Raw genomic sequence first — 14,503 nt, forward strand, 5'->3', positions numbered from 1 at the left:
ATGTATCTTCAGTTCAACAATAGTAAGACAGAGTTGGAAAAGACCTTCAACCTCAGAAATCATCCTGTCCAGTGGGCCTCAAGCTTTACTGCACTTAAAATTAAAAAATCACTTGGAAACCCCTCCATTCTCATCTCCTATCCAAGCTTTGGATCCACTAAAAGTAAGGGGCAAGGACAAATCTGCATATATAACAAGTGTTGGGTTGGCCAAAAGTCCATGTAGTTTTTCTGTAAAAGACACATTTTTCATTTTCACCAATAACTTTATTATATAAATGTATTATATATATATATATATCTAATATATATATTAAAATATTTTATTTATTTTTATAGAGAGAGGGAGGGAAAAAGAGAGGGAGAGAAACATCAATGTGTGGTTGCCTCTCATGTAGCCCCCCACTGGAGACCTGGCCTGCAACCCAGGCATGTGCCCTGACTGGGAATCGAACTAGCAACTCTTTAGTTCGCAGCCCATGCTCAATCCACTGAGCTATACCAGTCAGGGTACCAATAACTTTATTGATTTGGATATTTTGAGTATGTTGGCTATCTCCTGCTATTGGCTTCCTAGTGGGTATAGGTTAGAGGGGTTAGGGGTGCTGCTAAACATCTTCCAATGCATAAGACAGCCCCACAGCAAAGAATTATTTGGCCAAAATGTCAACACTACCAAGAAACTTCGCAAACCACTTTTAACAAGTTCCATCAGTCACAGCTCCTTCTCCATACACTGCACAAATCTTTTTTGCATTTCAGTTGTGTTGTTACCTCTAAAATAATAAAGGATAACACATTGAAAATGTTGCATATTTTCTTGTCTTCAATATTAAAATGGCTACCCAAAATTCATAAATTTTTATAAGTTTTTTTAAATGCACAATGATATGACAGCTGTCACAATACAATCTCACAAAATTGCTTCAAATAAAGTTAGACAACTAAGCACTACTAGAACCATCGTAAGGAAAAAACTAAATAAACTTTTTGGCCAACGCAATATATTTCCTAACTGATTCTGACACAGATGGTCATCCAAACATCCCTTAAGAAACACTGATCTAGTCTGACAACTAATTTCGGTTCTGGACACTGAGATTTTAAAAGAGGTTATGAGATATGCCTGTGGGCACATTCAATACTATTGTCATAAAATGAATGAATCAATTACAGGCACATTACAAATGAGTATAATATAATCATACTACATAGAGTAAGTACATATTTTATCATGTTCATAGTAATTATTCAATACCATGGTGGTTTAATAACTACAACGGGCTACATCTAAGGGTCCTTTTCAATTCAATTCAAAATTTATTGAGCACGACTGTGTGATCGATGCTTTTTTTTCTGACTACAGTTGCTTGCCTGGAACCTGAATCTTGTTATCTATATGGTACGGTCAAATTTGCCCACTCTAAGTATAACTTTGTGTGTATTTTGTGGGTACCTTACTCTGGGAGCCCAACTCATGAGTCTCTGGCTGGACACACAGTAGGTATAAAAAATAAGGTTTATATTTATAACATCCTCTCTATTTAACCCCTCCTCTTCTTTATTTTGTCTAGTAGCACACCCACCCTGAAGTTTAGGACCCCATGGTAGGGAGGAAATATTATACTATAGTATGATATTATATATTATAGTAATATCATATGTGATAAACAAGATCAGGCAAACATAGGTTAACAGTTATTCATATGAAGGAAATGCAATAATAAATAATACCACAAGAATAAACTCTGTGTTTCACAAACCTACTTTTGCCTCATTCTGTATATTATACATAATATAATACATAGTATATAATAATATTAGGTTATAGAAAGTGGCTAAACACAGTTGGCATGAGAACTTGTATTTTTCTCTCCATCCAGAAGTGTTAAATTTAAAGAATCCTTTGCTTTCACTCAGGTATTGTGCAAACATCCTACAGGGTATGAAACCTAAGATCGGGATCCAAGTGTCCCCCAGTTAAACAGGGTCCCTCTGGGCATCCTAACCTGCACTGTTGCTTTGGCGAGGGCAGGCTAGGTCAAGACAAACCCTACATTCACAGTGATCACAGGCAACTCTGAGATGGCTCCGTCAGCAGTAAGCCCACAGCAGAGCCTGGAGCCTGATGGTCACCTGAGCTATGCAGGGTTCAAACCCACACTCCTGAGGGCTCCCAGGGCTCCTGAAGTATCTTCAAAATGTCACCTGAGGCCATAAGTGCCTTAAAACTAGCTCACACTCACTGGAAAGGACATTTTGTCCTCGGATTCTTTCATGGATCTCAACTGAATAAATTAATTAACTGAACAAAACAAAGCCTACTTTCCTCCTCCCAAACTGCCTTGTTGCCATAGTACCAAGAGTATATTAACATGAAAGTCAAATACATTTGGCTAACGGAAAAACTAAGGCCAGACAGTAGGAGGCCCAACTGAGGAACTATCTGAGCGACTGTGGGCAAGTTACCTGCCCTCTCTGAGCTTTAGTGTCTCCATCTGGAAAATAAACTAACAATAGAAGTCCCTATTCAATAGGGTTACTCTAAAGACTAACTGGAATGAGGTAGGTAAGGCATGAGGTACAGCACCTGACAATTGGTAGTGCTCAAAAAACAGTAGCCAATGTAATAAACACATGATGATGATGATGATGATGATGATGATGATGATGATGATGATGATGATATTCGCCACTTCCACTCACAGGGAGCGAAAGGCTGCAACTGAATGCCCCATCAAACTAGAACGTACCCAAGAATGGAGAGTGGTCTAGTAAAAATTCCATCAGAACCTTTCAAATAATTTCCTGCATTGAAATAGGTAGCTGTGTCCATTTTTCCTTTCTAACAACAATAATAAAATGTTTTAGTGCAAGAAATGGTTCTTCCCAAGAAATGGTTTACTCCATTTCTGAGGCTTATTTTGGACAGCCTAATGGTATTAAATTCCTTATCCTGGGGCATTTTCAGATAATTTATTCCTCCTTTGTTTACAAGCAGTTGAACTAAGATATTTAAAACTTTTATGCAACAACACTATTATTATGTTTAAAAGAAAGCATCCAATTCCAAGAACAGTTTATTCCTTCCCTCTGGCAGAAAAGAAAATGTACCAAAATGTAAGAGTTAGGTGATCTGGAGTAATGTTCCTTAATATCCAAACATTTAATTCTTTAATTTTAAATTAAACACAAGTCCATTTTTTAACTCACCAGTCATACACTGTTAGTTTTATTTTTTCACACACTGATGGAAACTGTTAAAATAAAATAGAAAAAAGTAGTTATTTCTCAATTTATACAGTAACTACTAAAGAAAATACTCTTACTTTTTCTGAAAGAAAAGAAAGTCAAACCTTGATCTGAAGATTGACAACTTGATTCCACTCAGGGTTTGCATTTTTCTCGATTATATTTGTGCAAACCTGTAAAATCATCAAAGCAAAGCAGTAGGTATTCAAGCTTCTGATTTCTAAAAGTTTACAATATACGCATGATGGATTATGACTTTGGCAGTTTACTTATACCTTATATACTTAGTAACCTGGTTAAAGTTTATTTTTCTTGATAATGATTTGGTGAAATACGACATGGATTTAATAATGATCTTTGCTTCTTCTATGCACTAAAAGTGTTTTCAATTGCCAGACTTCTGACATTGTGCTAGTGTAATAGTGCCAAGATTAATGTCTATAGTATAGGGCATTTATTACATAAGTGCCTAGTATAAGCATCTCTTCATTAGCACGTCCAAACGGGTCTTTTGATCCTGCCCACTAACCCCTCTCCCAGGCTTTCTGTCATCATCCACCAGGATTACAACAAAGTCAGCTCGTGCTCTCCCTCTCTCCCTCTCCCTCTCTCTCTCTCTCTCTCTCCTCCCCCATCACATACTTCCTCCAATCCATGAGTAAGTCCAGCCACCCTTATCTTCCTGGTGGATCCTGATCTCCCCCAGGAGCCTGTAGTTGGCTCCTATCTGGATCTTCGCTTCCTCTCCTGCCTCTTCACATTCAGGTCACTCTGCTGGGTAGCTCCCCAGGTACACTTAGAATAAAGTCCAGATCTTTCCTCTGGCTACTCCGCAACCCTCGACCCCACCCCCACCCCACCCCCCCCCCCACATCTCTCTGACTTCACCTCTATGTTTTCTCCTTCGCTCCCTCCACTCCAGCCACCTGGATGCAGACGTGTCTCCTCCATGGGGCCTTCACATCAGCTATTCCTCTGTCTGGAAGCTCCCCTGCCCCATCCCCCACATGACCACCCCAGGTCTCTGCATCATCCCGGCCTCTGCTCAAATGTCACTTCCTCAAAGGTGTCCCCATGATATCCTAGCTAAATACCCCTTCAACTTCCCATGCCAGTCACTTCTTGTTCCCTGCCTTATCTTCTGTGTCGTACTTAGCGGTACCTGAAATAATTCAATTACTTGTTAGCTTGTTTCCTGCTGTTCTTCTATTACAAAGCCAGCTCCACGAGAGCAATGGCTGCCTGTCTTCCTCAATTCTATATCCCAGCACATGGGACAGTAATCTGATATTAAATAGGCTCCCAATAATTACTTCTTGAATTGATGAACCCTTTCAACACTGCCATGAGATTATTATTATCCCAATTTATATTTCAGAAAATTGAGACTAAGGGGTTAAAGCATTTGCCTTAACTGCCTAAGGAGTGGGGTGAAATCCGAATTCAAATCAGGCCTCATCTCACTCCAGAACTCACGGCTTTTCCGCTGCTCTCCATTGACTCTCCTAGGAAACAACACTCAGTCCACATGTGTGTCATTTGCCAAATCTCTTTCATAAATAAATGGCTCGACTATATAGAAGATACTAGTTTTTCATGTCTGCATTTGTCCATGGTGGGGTGTTCTGCTCCTAAGGAATCCCACTCTCAACTCTCAGACCATCTCTATAGGTACAAGTGTTGTTTATAGGTGTTCCTATACCAAGAGTCCCCCAGCTTTTCCCAGAGGGCCAGGATGGGGCTTCCCTGCCTGACTCTCCAGCTCCAGCAGCTCCCTGGGGAGTGGGAGGGGAGACACGTGACAAGAGTGAGCAGCTGGGCACTGAGGGGCTAGACTCTAGGACACTCACCGGGGAGTATGCCTGCTGGCTAGGGAGCATGCCTAAGATTAAGATAATCTTGGACCTAGGAAATAATCCAAATAATTCAGTGTTAGCTTTCGCTGTTTAATTTTTCAAAAGATTGAATTTTCCAATTTGAGCCCTGCATACTTTCCACTCTAAAATGAACCTGGGGAGAAGTCTGGCATGTTCAGACCCAGATAATCTGTTTTCCTGCAGAGTGCCTGGTCATCAGGGGGCCACTTCGACAAAGAAGTACAGAAATTCACTCCCAGGAAAGCACGGTGGTTTATTGTTTATTTCTAGAGGCATCCGCATTTAGATCATGTACAAACCTTTTTTCCGGCAAAGGAAACTTCTACAAAGGGATCCACTAGGTTCTTCTTATCTGCGTTGCCTCCAAATATTTCCTTTATCGTCTGAGAGAAGGCATCATCCACTGGAAAGTAACATGTCACATAGCAGAAATTAAATCTAATTCTCTTAAAATAGAAATCACTCAACAAAATTAAAAATGTTCTCCTGTGCATGAACACAGGTGTCACAAAAATTATTCTCAAAAGTAGCATTGAGCCCTGGCTGGTGTAGCTCAGAGGACAAGCGCGGGCCTGAGAATCAAAGCATCACCAGTTCGATTCCCAGTCAGAGGACATGCTTGGGCTGCAGGCCATGTCCCTAGTATGGGGTGTGCTAGAGGCAACCATACATTGATGTTTCACTCCCTCTCTTTCTCCCTCCCTTCCCCTCTCTCTAAAAATAACAAATAAATAAAATCTTTAAAGAGAAGTAGCATTGTATTGCAGAAATCCTCTGTGTCTCAGTTGAGAGAGAAAATGTTTTTTTCCCTGACAGACTTTTAAAACCAATAGGAGCACCTTGAAAATTACACTGAAAAATTATGTTGAGAATCAATCATTTATTGAGGAAAAAGTAGAAATAAAAAGTTCATTCAGAGACTAAGAGACAATTCTTAGACTCAGGCCTGGATTCAATTGGAAAAGGTAATTTAGGTCAAAAACAATATAGTCCTAGTCTGAGTTTTTCAGAGAAATTCATAAAAATTTGACAATCATAGCACATTTATTTAATTATGAACAGCAGGTTGCTGTTTTAACAAATTTAAAAGTGGATAGAAATCAACTAAACAGGTAGGAATTTTGATGTAAGCTTTAATTTATTTACTTCATTTTAGATACTTCTGAGGAAAAGCTGGTATAAGAAGGCATTTTAGGGTCTTTAAACAGGGAGGGGTGCCCCCAGCAAAAGGAGCCAATCCTGAAGACATCCATGGCCTGAGCAGTGGGTCCTGCTCCCTGGGGACTTGGAGAGGAGACCTTTGTCCCAGGGTCCAGCAGGAGGCACACAGGCGGGCCAGGCAGACAGGATGCTGGGTCCTGGGCACTGACAGAGGACTAACTGGACTAGTCTCTGTGAATCTTAAAGGCATCTAATCTCTTCATACACATAATCTCATAATACAATAATGACAAACTTTTAGTTATTGGTGCTTAACTGCCCTTTGCTCAGCCATTTTTAATAACCCAATAGCCAACACATTTATTTGTCTATAAAATTTCACATTTTCCTTTGGGATGAAAGGAGTTGGAAGTGCTGGCTTCCAAGCTCTCTTCGGTATTCTCTAGAACAAAGAGAAAGTATGCAACATTGGTGAAAGAAGGGATGGAGCGGAAGGGCCAAAAGGCTCAACAAAAACCAGGTATTGGTGACCAACTGGCCACCTCATGAACCAGCTCAGGTAGCCTGCAGTGGGACCAGAATGAATGAAAATAAACTCATGAAGGCCTTCTAGAAAGAAAATAAAAACATATGATAGGGAGCACCAACTCCTATTCGGAGTTTGATTTTAGACAACATATCTAATCACACAAATAACCTATCACCCTGGGGCAGGGTGAGGTCAGCACGTACTCTGGGGGATGTCCTCTGCTCGGTAGATTTTCAGCATGAAGGTCACCCACCGGAGGGCGATGCCAGCAGGGAGTAACAAATTGCTCTCCACATCATCACTGTCATTGTCATAGTCTTGTTTCTCAGGCTGTTGGGGACACACAATAGCAAGTTACACACACAGAAAACCAGTGCTTCTAAGAACCCAGACTGATGCTGCTAAAACCACACTGGTCAGAGCCGTTTCCATTAGGATTTCCTGTTTCAGGCCTCAGAGTTCAGCCATCAGTTCAAGAAAACTGCTCTACAAAATCAATGTGCATGTGTCTTCAATCAATACACCATGAGCAAATAATGTGTTCTGTAATTTTACAAACACTAAATAGTAAACAAGGGAGACACCCTGAAATTCTCCCAATTCCTCTCTGGCCTCTCACTGGTCCACTAGTCCTGGCTTTGCTACCCAGTTTCTTAGAAGGACAACTGTCATTTCGAAAAGCAATGTCTGATTCTGCAAGAGAGCCATGCTCTATAGATAAAATCATGCAAAAAAAGTCTTAAAAAACACATACATATTCATATGGATTGAAAACTACATTCAGAAACACCAGGAAGGTGTCTCAGTGAGCTAGAAAATAATTCTGCAATGAAGACAACAAGAGCTTTTGGAAAATAGGAGAAATTGGCAGTTTGGGGTTATTAATTAGAAGCTGTGCTCCATTTCTCAGTCCTGATGCCCAATTACTCAACCCTAGTCCTGGTTTTTGTGAAAAAAAAAAAAAAAAAATGTAAATGGTAGGAAATGTAGGGACTCACAGGAGGCTCATCTCCGGTTCCCAGGACAAACATGCTGACTTTCATGTAACCTTTGGCACCCGAGCTGGTGTCTTCAGGGTCATTGAGAAGAAGCCATTTTCTCACGACTGCGTGACCTAAAATAAAAAAGGAGTAAAAGGACAAGGACACTTTAAAGAGAAGCTGACAAGTCTGCAATTCCATCTGCTGTAAGATAAACAAACATTTCCTCTAAAGTGCCATCATGACATGCCAACTACCCCAGACAAATGTCTCTATTAATGTCTTCCACTTCACACTGCCTCCACCCCCATCCTGCCCTCATGTGAACCAGACAAGACTCTCTAAGCTCTATTAATAGGTTTTATAATTTGATCTTGATAAGGTCAAAATTACTGCACAAAACAGAGAAATTACATATTTGTGAATGTTAAGATATCATTAGATTAAAAAAATGAAATCTATGCCCTGGAGGGTGTGGCTCAGTGGATTGAGTGCCGGCCTGCAAACCAAAAGATTGCCAGTTCAATTTCTGGTTGGGGCACATGCCTGGCTGGGGCACATGCCTGGTACTTGTAGCCCAGGTCCCCAGTTGGGGGCGTGTGAGAGGCAGCCAGTTGATGTGTCTCTCTTACATTAGTGTTGCTCTCCCTCTTTTTCTCCCTCCCTTACCCTCTCTCTAAAAAATATATAAGTAAAAAATTTTTTAAATTATATCTATACTAAGCTACTATTATTCATTCTTGCTAAGTATTCTTCCCCCTTCTCAATCAAGAAAAAAATATTTTTGATTCCTCAATCTTCCAAGTTTTCTTGATTCCCAGAATCAAGTTCATAGAAAGAACATTACTTACCAGGTTCATCATAAACGAATCCAACATCAATCTGGGAAAAAAATTAATTAAAGGAGTTTCAATAGATTTTAAAATCAGTATAGCTACTTCAAAGAAACTATCATTATTAAATTTAAATATGATGCTCCTGACCAAACTAAAATTTCTTTGGGACTCAACATTTCCATTCTACCCTCTCTGTATTCCCAGTGTTTTGCCTGATGTGAGACACGTACAATAGAAGAACTTCATCATTTTGAATGAACTGGCTAGTCTTAGAGCCGTAAGGGATCAAGTGACAGGTGTCAAACTCATTTTCACCAGCGGCCACATCAGCCTTGCGGTTGCCTTCAAAGGGCTGAACATAATTTTAGGACTGTATAAATGTAACTACTCCATAAGAGTTAAGTGAGAGCTCTGTGCTGCTGCCGGGCAGAAACAAGGTACCGGGCCGGATAAAACAAGGTGGAGGGCTGGATTTGGCCCGTGGGCCTTGTGTTTGTCACCCATGAGGTAGGGTAACCAGTGGATCCCTGTTTGCTTGGGACCTTCCTGGTAGCACAGAAAGTTTCATTGTGTGAAACCCCTCAGTCCCAGGCAAACTTGAACTGGTAGTCCCAGGAGGTCACCTGGTCCAACTGCCTATGCAATACACTTCTCCAACTAATATTAATATAATCATTGATTGGACACATTAATGTGCCAGGTGCTGTGCTAGATGCTATAGATTCTGTCTCAGTTAGTCTCCACAATGGCCCTATCTTACGGATGAAGAAGCTAAGGATCAGAGAAGTTGGCATGTGGCTATTTAGTGGTAGAAAGGGTATGAACTAGGTCTACCTGACCCAGATCATCCTCAAGGGCTTCTGATGCCTGTAAGCTCCTTTCTTCAAGATGTAGCCCATTCCATGCAGAATAGCTGGGAAGGCACCAAGGTTGTGTCCTTAGTTCCAATGTTTGGCTTGCCAATACTCCAGCTTTCCAATAACTGGCTTTGTAGATGGTGCCCTGTGGCCACTAGTGAGTGGAGCTGTGTGATGGATTTCTTGCCATAAAACACTCCTTCCCTTTGTAGCAGTGGATCAGCCTCCACCCACAGCCAGAGTGCTGGGATGGGTCCTAACATGGCAGATTCAAGTTATCTTGCTTTAAGGTGCTGCTAAGTATTGTACTTTGGAAGTCGAATAGACTCAAAGGATACTCAGCTGGTTTCTGGCTCCTGGGGCATTCATATCCTGCTGGTATTCCAGCCCTCAGCAAGGATTATGGCATCAACCCCTTACATACAACATTGAGATGTCACCAAGTAGGGCATCCTGAGACCTGACCAGGAACCTGGTCCCTCCTGATCAAAGTGCCCATCTTTGATGTAAGTTGAATGAAACTGACAGCTGATACCCACCTTAAATTCCCCCATCAGACAATCTGCCCTCAGAGAATGGGAATTATAAACCTGGAAGAGAGAAGAGCGGTGAAAAGATCATTGGCTTTGTCTGGCAGACTGTGGGCACGACCTCCCTCCTCTGGGCCCCCTTACCCGAATGCTGATGATCTCATCCATCAGTTCAGAAGGGGTTATATGGACATTGTAGAAAAACAACTGTCAAAACAAAGAGAAAATTGTTTGAATATTAACAGGAGTGGACTCAGGTTTGGTATGTATGATACTAGAATTCTGAGGACCCTCCCCAAAAATACAACACGCAAACCCCAAATTAGATTTAATCATGTGAGCACATTGCAGGACCTTAGAAAAGTCCCCAAATCGTAAGCTTTATGAGCTTCATGGTAAACTCACCTCGGCACGTTGGAAAAAGGAAAAAATAGTTAAGTAACAACTATAGTATTTATTTAAATAAATGAAATTGTTCTTTTGGGACCAGATATATACTAGCTTAATTAAATAAAGATTTAAGGTTACATGATAGGTTTAGAGCTGGCATGACCTGGAAAACTGAGTTCAATTCTATAATTTTTAGCTCGATCAGTTGTGTCTACTGACTCTAATCTTGTTCTTTCTAACAAAACGCCTTCAAAGCCAACTTTGCTCGTTAGATAATGCTAATGCCTCAGCAGAGTCAGTATTGGCCACGTTTTAATTCACAGTAATGGCTAAGTTTAAGAAGGTTGATTCTTGGGAGATAAATATTGGGTACCTCGAGGTTGTACCGTAAAACCAGTTTTAGGTGCCACTAAACTTTACTACTAAGAGAGAAAGATGGAGCATTTTTTTAAACTGAGACTTTTTCTCCTACTTTTTGTTTAAAAATATTTCAAATCTACAAAAAAAATTGAAAAAAAAATAAAATAAACACCTTCTTCCACCTATGTTCACCAATTGTTACCACTTTGGGACATTTCAGATTTAGTGAAATGTCCCCCCTTTTTTAACTGAATTATTTGAAAGTTCTAGATACCATAACACTTTACTCCTTCAAACAGATCCTCATGCATCTCCGGAGAGCAATGATATCTCTGTACACAATCACAATACTGTTATCACACCACGAATTACATCTAACATATAGCCAATTTTCAAATTTCTACAACTGTCCTGAAAAAAGGTTTTTTTAGTTAATTTTTTAGAGAGAGAGGGAAAGAGAGAGAAACATCACTTCATTGTTCCACTTATTTATGCATTCATTAGTTGATTCTTGCATGTGCACTGACCGGGCATCGAACATACAACCTTGGCATATCAGACCATGCTCTAACCAACTGAGCTACCCCACAGGGGCTGAAATAAGTTGTTTGGGGTTTTTTTTAACCTTTTTTAAAATTGTTGTTCAAGTACAGTTTTCTGCCTTTCCCGCCCCCTTCCATGAAAAAAGTTTTTTTTTTTTTAAATCTGGGAACCACTCAAGGATCACACGTTGCATTTGGTTGTTTTGTCTCGTTAGTCTCCCTCTGCCTAGACCAGAACTCCTGCCTATTTTTATTGTTTGTTTTCTTCAGTCATGACTGGCCGTTTTGGAGACCATCCCACAATCTGGATTTGGGTGGGTATTTCCTCACTGTCAGATTCACGTGGACCATTGGATAAGAAAAGACACAGGTGGTGTTGAGTACTTCCCTTAGATCACACCAGGACACATGTAAGTTTGCCTCATTATTGGTGATACCACATTTAATCACTCAGTTATGAAGCTGTTTTTAAACTAGAGATGTTTTAATAATGTTCTTTTCTTGATTTATGAATTGATTCAATTATTTGACTCTTCCCTTTTGCCAAGAGATCTAACCTCAAAAAAAAATAAGAAGAAAATCATTAAGTTGGAAAAATTCTGAGGTGATGATTCTTGCTGGGTTCCTGAGAATGTAGCTGAGTATATATCTATCCTGCATCCTAAATGCATTGACAGGTTTCATGTCTTCGGCATCCAGTATCTTTCTTCCCTGTCATCCAGGCTCATCCTCCAACAGAAATCTCACAGCCTTTCCCAAAGTCCATTCAGGGCCCCATCCCAGTGCCCACCCACCCACCCACCTCTTAAATTAACTCTGACACTCCTTATCTGCACGCTGATAAGTCATCTAAGGAGAAGTTAGAGGTGAGAAGGAAATGAGGCCTTCTGGGAAGCTGGGGGCAGCTTGAACAAAGGGGAAGAAACAGGAACACCAAACAGAAGAAACCAGTTCTTTTGTGAACATAAGTAGGGAAAAAAACCCAAAGCAGGAACTGGGGCTGGAATTAGAAACTGTAGGGAACTAAGAGGAACTGAGATAAGAAAACGATCGAGGGTGGGAGGTGAGGGTGGTGGGGGTCAGGGAGTGGTAGGAGGAAAATGGAGACAACTGTACTTGAACAACAATAAAAAAAGAAAAAAGAAAATTTCATTATAAATTATAGAGCAAATATATATAAATATATATATATATATATATATATATATATATATATATATATATAAAGGAAAACAAAAGAAGCTATAGTAGGAAAGGCCTGGGTGCAGAGAACAAAGCATGAGATGCAGACCGGGGGAATCTCACAAATGCATCTCCTCAGTAGAGCAAGTCCGGACTCCGAGAATTCCCCAGACTTACCATTTCTCCTCACAGTCCTAACTGTGGAGTTTTGTGGCCTTTGACAGGACTGTCAAGATATTCAGTATTTTTGAGAAATGTGCTCAGTATTTTTGAGGAGTGTTACAGAAGAGGCCAACAGAATCAGGCTATGTATTGTCAATATAGGGAGGGGAAAACATTTTTATTCATAATTGCTTTCCTTTAGCATGTATTATTTTTGCAGCACAGTAAGTTTTGACACCGTTAAAAAGTGAGGTTACTTAGTCACACAGAGTCCTTCCTCAGATCATCCTGCTAATTAGAAAGACCGAACAAAGGCAGAGGTAGGCAACATCATGCACTCCATCACAGGGGCACAAAGACCCATTAGGAAGGGCTCTGTCAGGAAGTTGTTGCAAAATTACCAGAAAGACCCCAGCAGCCCCGGGAAGCACTGAGGAAGCAGGCCGTGTGATATCAAGACCCAGCAGTTCCTCCATTTAACACTGGAACATTGTATTGTCTTTACCAGTTGAGTTTGTACCCGTGCTCCCCTCCCACATGGGGCACTGGAGAGGTGGGTAGAAAGCAAGAGAGTGCATATAAATAGAACAGACTCGCCAATCCCATTTACCTCATCAAAAAATGGATTGTTTCCTCGCTTGATTCTCGTTCGGTGTGTCTGGCCACAGATGTGGACTTTGACTACAGGTTTTATGTTGTTGCCACTTAACTGCCGACCCTCGATCACTCGGACCCGGATCTGCAAGCACAGAGGGGTGGTGTTACAGATCTTTTCCCAGCACACAATGTAAGAGAACCCTCAGGTGTTCCCTCAGCTCGTTCACTGTGAGGATGGTGGAAACCCAGCAGGATGGTGGAAACCCGGCCAGGGTAGCTTTGCAATGTACTGGTCCTAACAGATTGGTGCAGCCACCTGTGCTCAGAGAGGGGACTGGAGGTGGGCTGCGGAAACCAACAGCAAGATTGGGGTTGAAATAGTCGAGACCTGGCCTGGAAAAAGGGCAGGCAGGGCTGAGGCCACTGCTCAGACCCCAGCCTCTTTTCTGGTCTTCCTGAGCCCTGGGATGTACTAACTCACTCCATAGCCATCTCTGAGACTAAGGCAGTGCCCAGAGCTATGAAAACTCAATGCCTATGCTTCTGTTATTCAATTAGCTCTTTCCTGCCACCAAAGGGAAGGAAGGGGATGGTTTTATTTCTCTGAAGAGCCTCATCTAGCTTGACATCTATTCCTCCACGCAGAAGAAAGATGGAGAGCTCTTCTTATTGGGCTTATGACCTGATGTCCTATTTTTACTAATTGAGCCACTGCCAATAGGAATAAGTCCTTCCTGACATCACTGTAACTGCCAGAAGCTGAACAACATGGTAGTAAGACAAGGATATGGGGCACATGGGCTCTTCCTACTTGGAAGTCCTGTGGCTTGTTGGACAGCATCCTCCGGGTGTTCTTCCCTTTTGTGAGTCTCCGGGCAAGCTGAGCTTCCGACATCATCCCACCTGGGGCCTTGGGACCAGGGCCTCTGACCATTCTGTCCAAGCCATCTTCCTCATCTCCATCTTCCTCCTCTTCTCCTAAAACACCCAAAAGGAACCCAGTCAGAGATGGCCCTCCCTCTGTGAATGTCCGAACACTTTGGTTTCCTGGACACAGAGAGTTTTCAGTGTTCCTGAGGTGTCAGGTGAAGGAGATGCTTCCTGACTTGGGCCTGTTTTGACTCAGATAATGATTCTTTAGGAAGATGTATTTGTGGTGCATTAGGGCACTTATGTAGGCTGTCTTCAAAGTGAGGAGAGCGCCAGAGGCCACAGGAGAGGACAAAATGGCTCAGTCAGAACCAGGCAG

At 41.4% G+C, this 14,503-nt stretch overlaps 1 protein-coding gene across 4 annotated transcripts in view; it reads right to left on the reverse strand.

Moving 5' to 3' along the window:
* The window catches only part of MYOF (myoferlin), a 148,379-nt gene that overhangs the window by 77,250 nt on the left and 56,626 nt on the right, over window positions 1–14,503 (reverse strand). For all 4 annotated transcript variants that reach the window (XM_045853995.1, XM_045853994.1, XM_045853997.1 and 1 more), the window contains exons 6-15: window positions 14,066–14,232; window positions 13,268–13,396; window positions 10,166–10,228; window positions 10,031–10,081; window positions 8,650–8,680; window positions 7,817–7,932; window positions 7,022–7,148; window positions 5,428–5,531; window positions 3,356–3,424; window positions 3,213–3,256 (exon numbers count right to left, since the gene is read on the reverse strand). In XM_045853995.1, coding sequence (XP_045709951.1) covers window positions 3,213–3,256; window positions 3,356–3,424; window positions 5,428–5,531; window positions 7,022–7,148; window positions 7,817–7,932; window positions 8,650–8,680; window positions 10,031–10,081; window positions 10,166–10,228; window positions 13,268–13,396; window positions 14,066–14,232 — 901 coding nt within the window. The remainder of the gene's footprint in view (window positions 1–3,212; window positions 3,257–3,355; window positions 3,425–5,427; window positions 5,532–7,021; window positions 7,149–7,816; window positions 7,933–8,649; window positions 8,681–10,030; window positions 10,082–10,165; window positions 10,229–13,267; window positions 13,397–14,065; window positions 14,233–14,503) is intronic.

The sequence above is a fragment of the Phyllostomus hastatus genome, unplaced genomic scaffold (assembly GCF_019186645.2).
Source record: "Phyllostomus hastatus isolate PE091 unplaced genomic scaffold, TTU_PhHast_1.1 phas_scaffold_1066, whole genome shotgun sequence".
Lineage (NCBI taxonomy): Eukaryota > Metazoa > Chordata > Mammalia > Chiroptera > Phyllostomidae > Phyllostomus > Phyllostomus hastatus.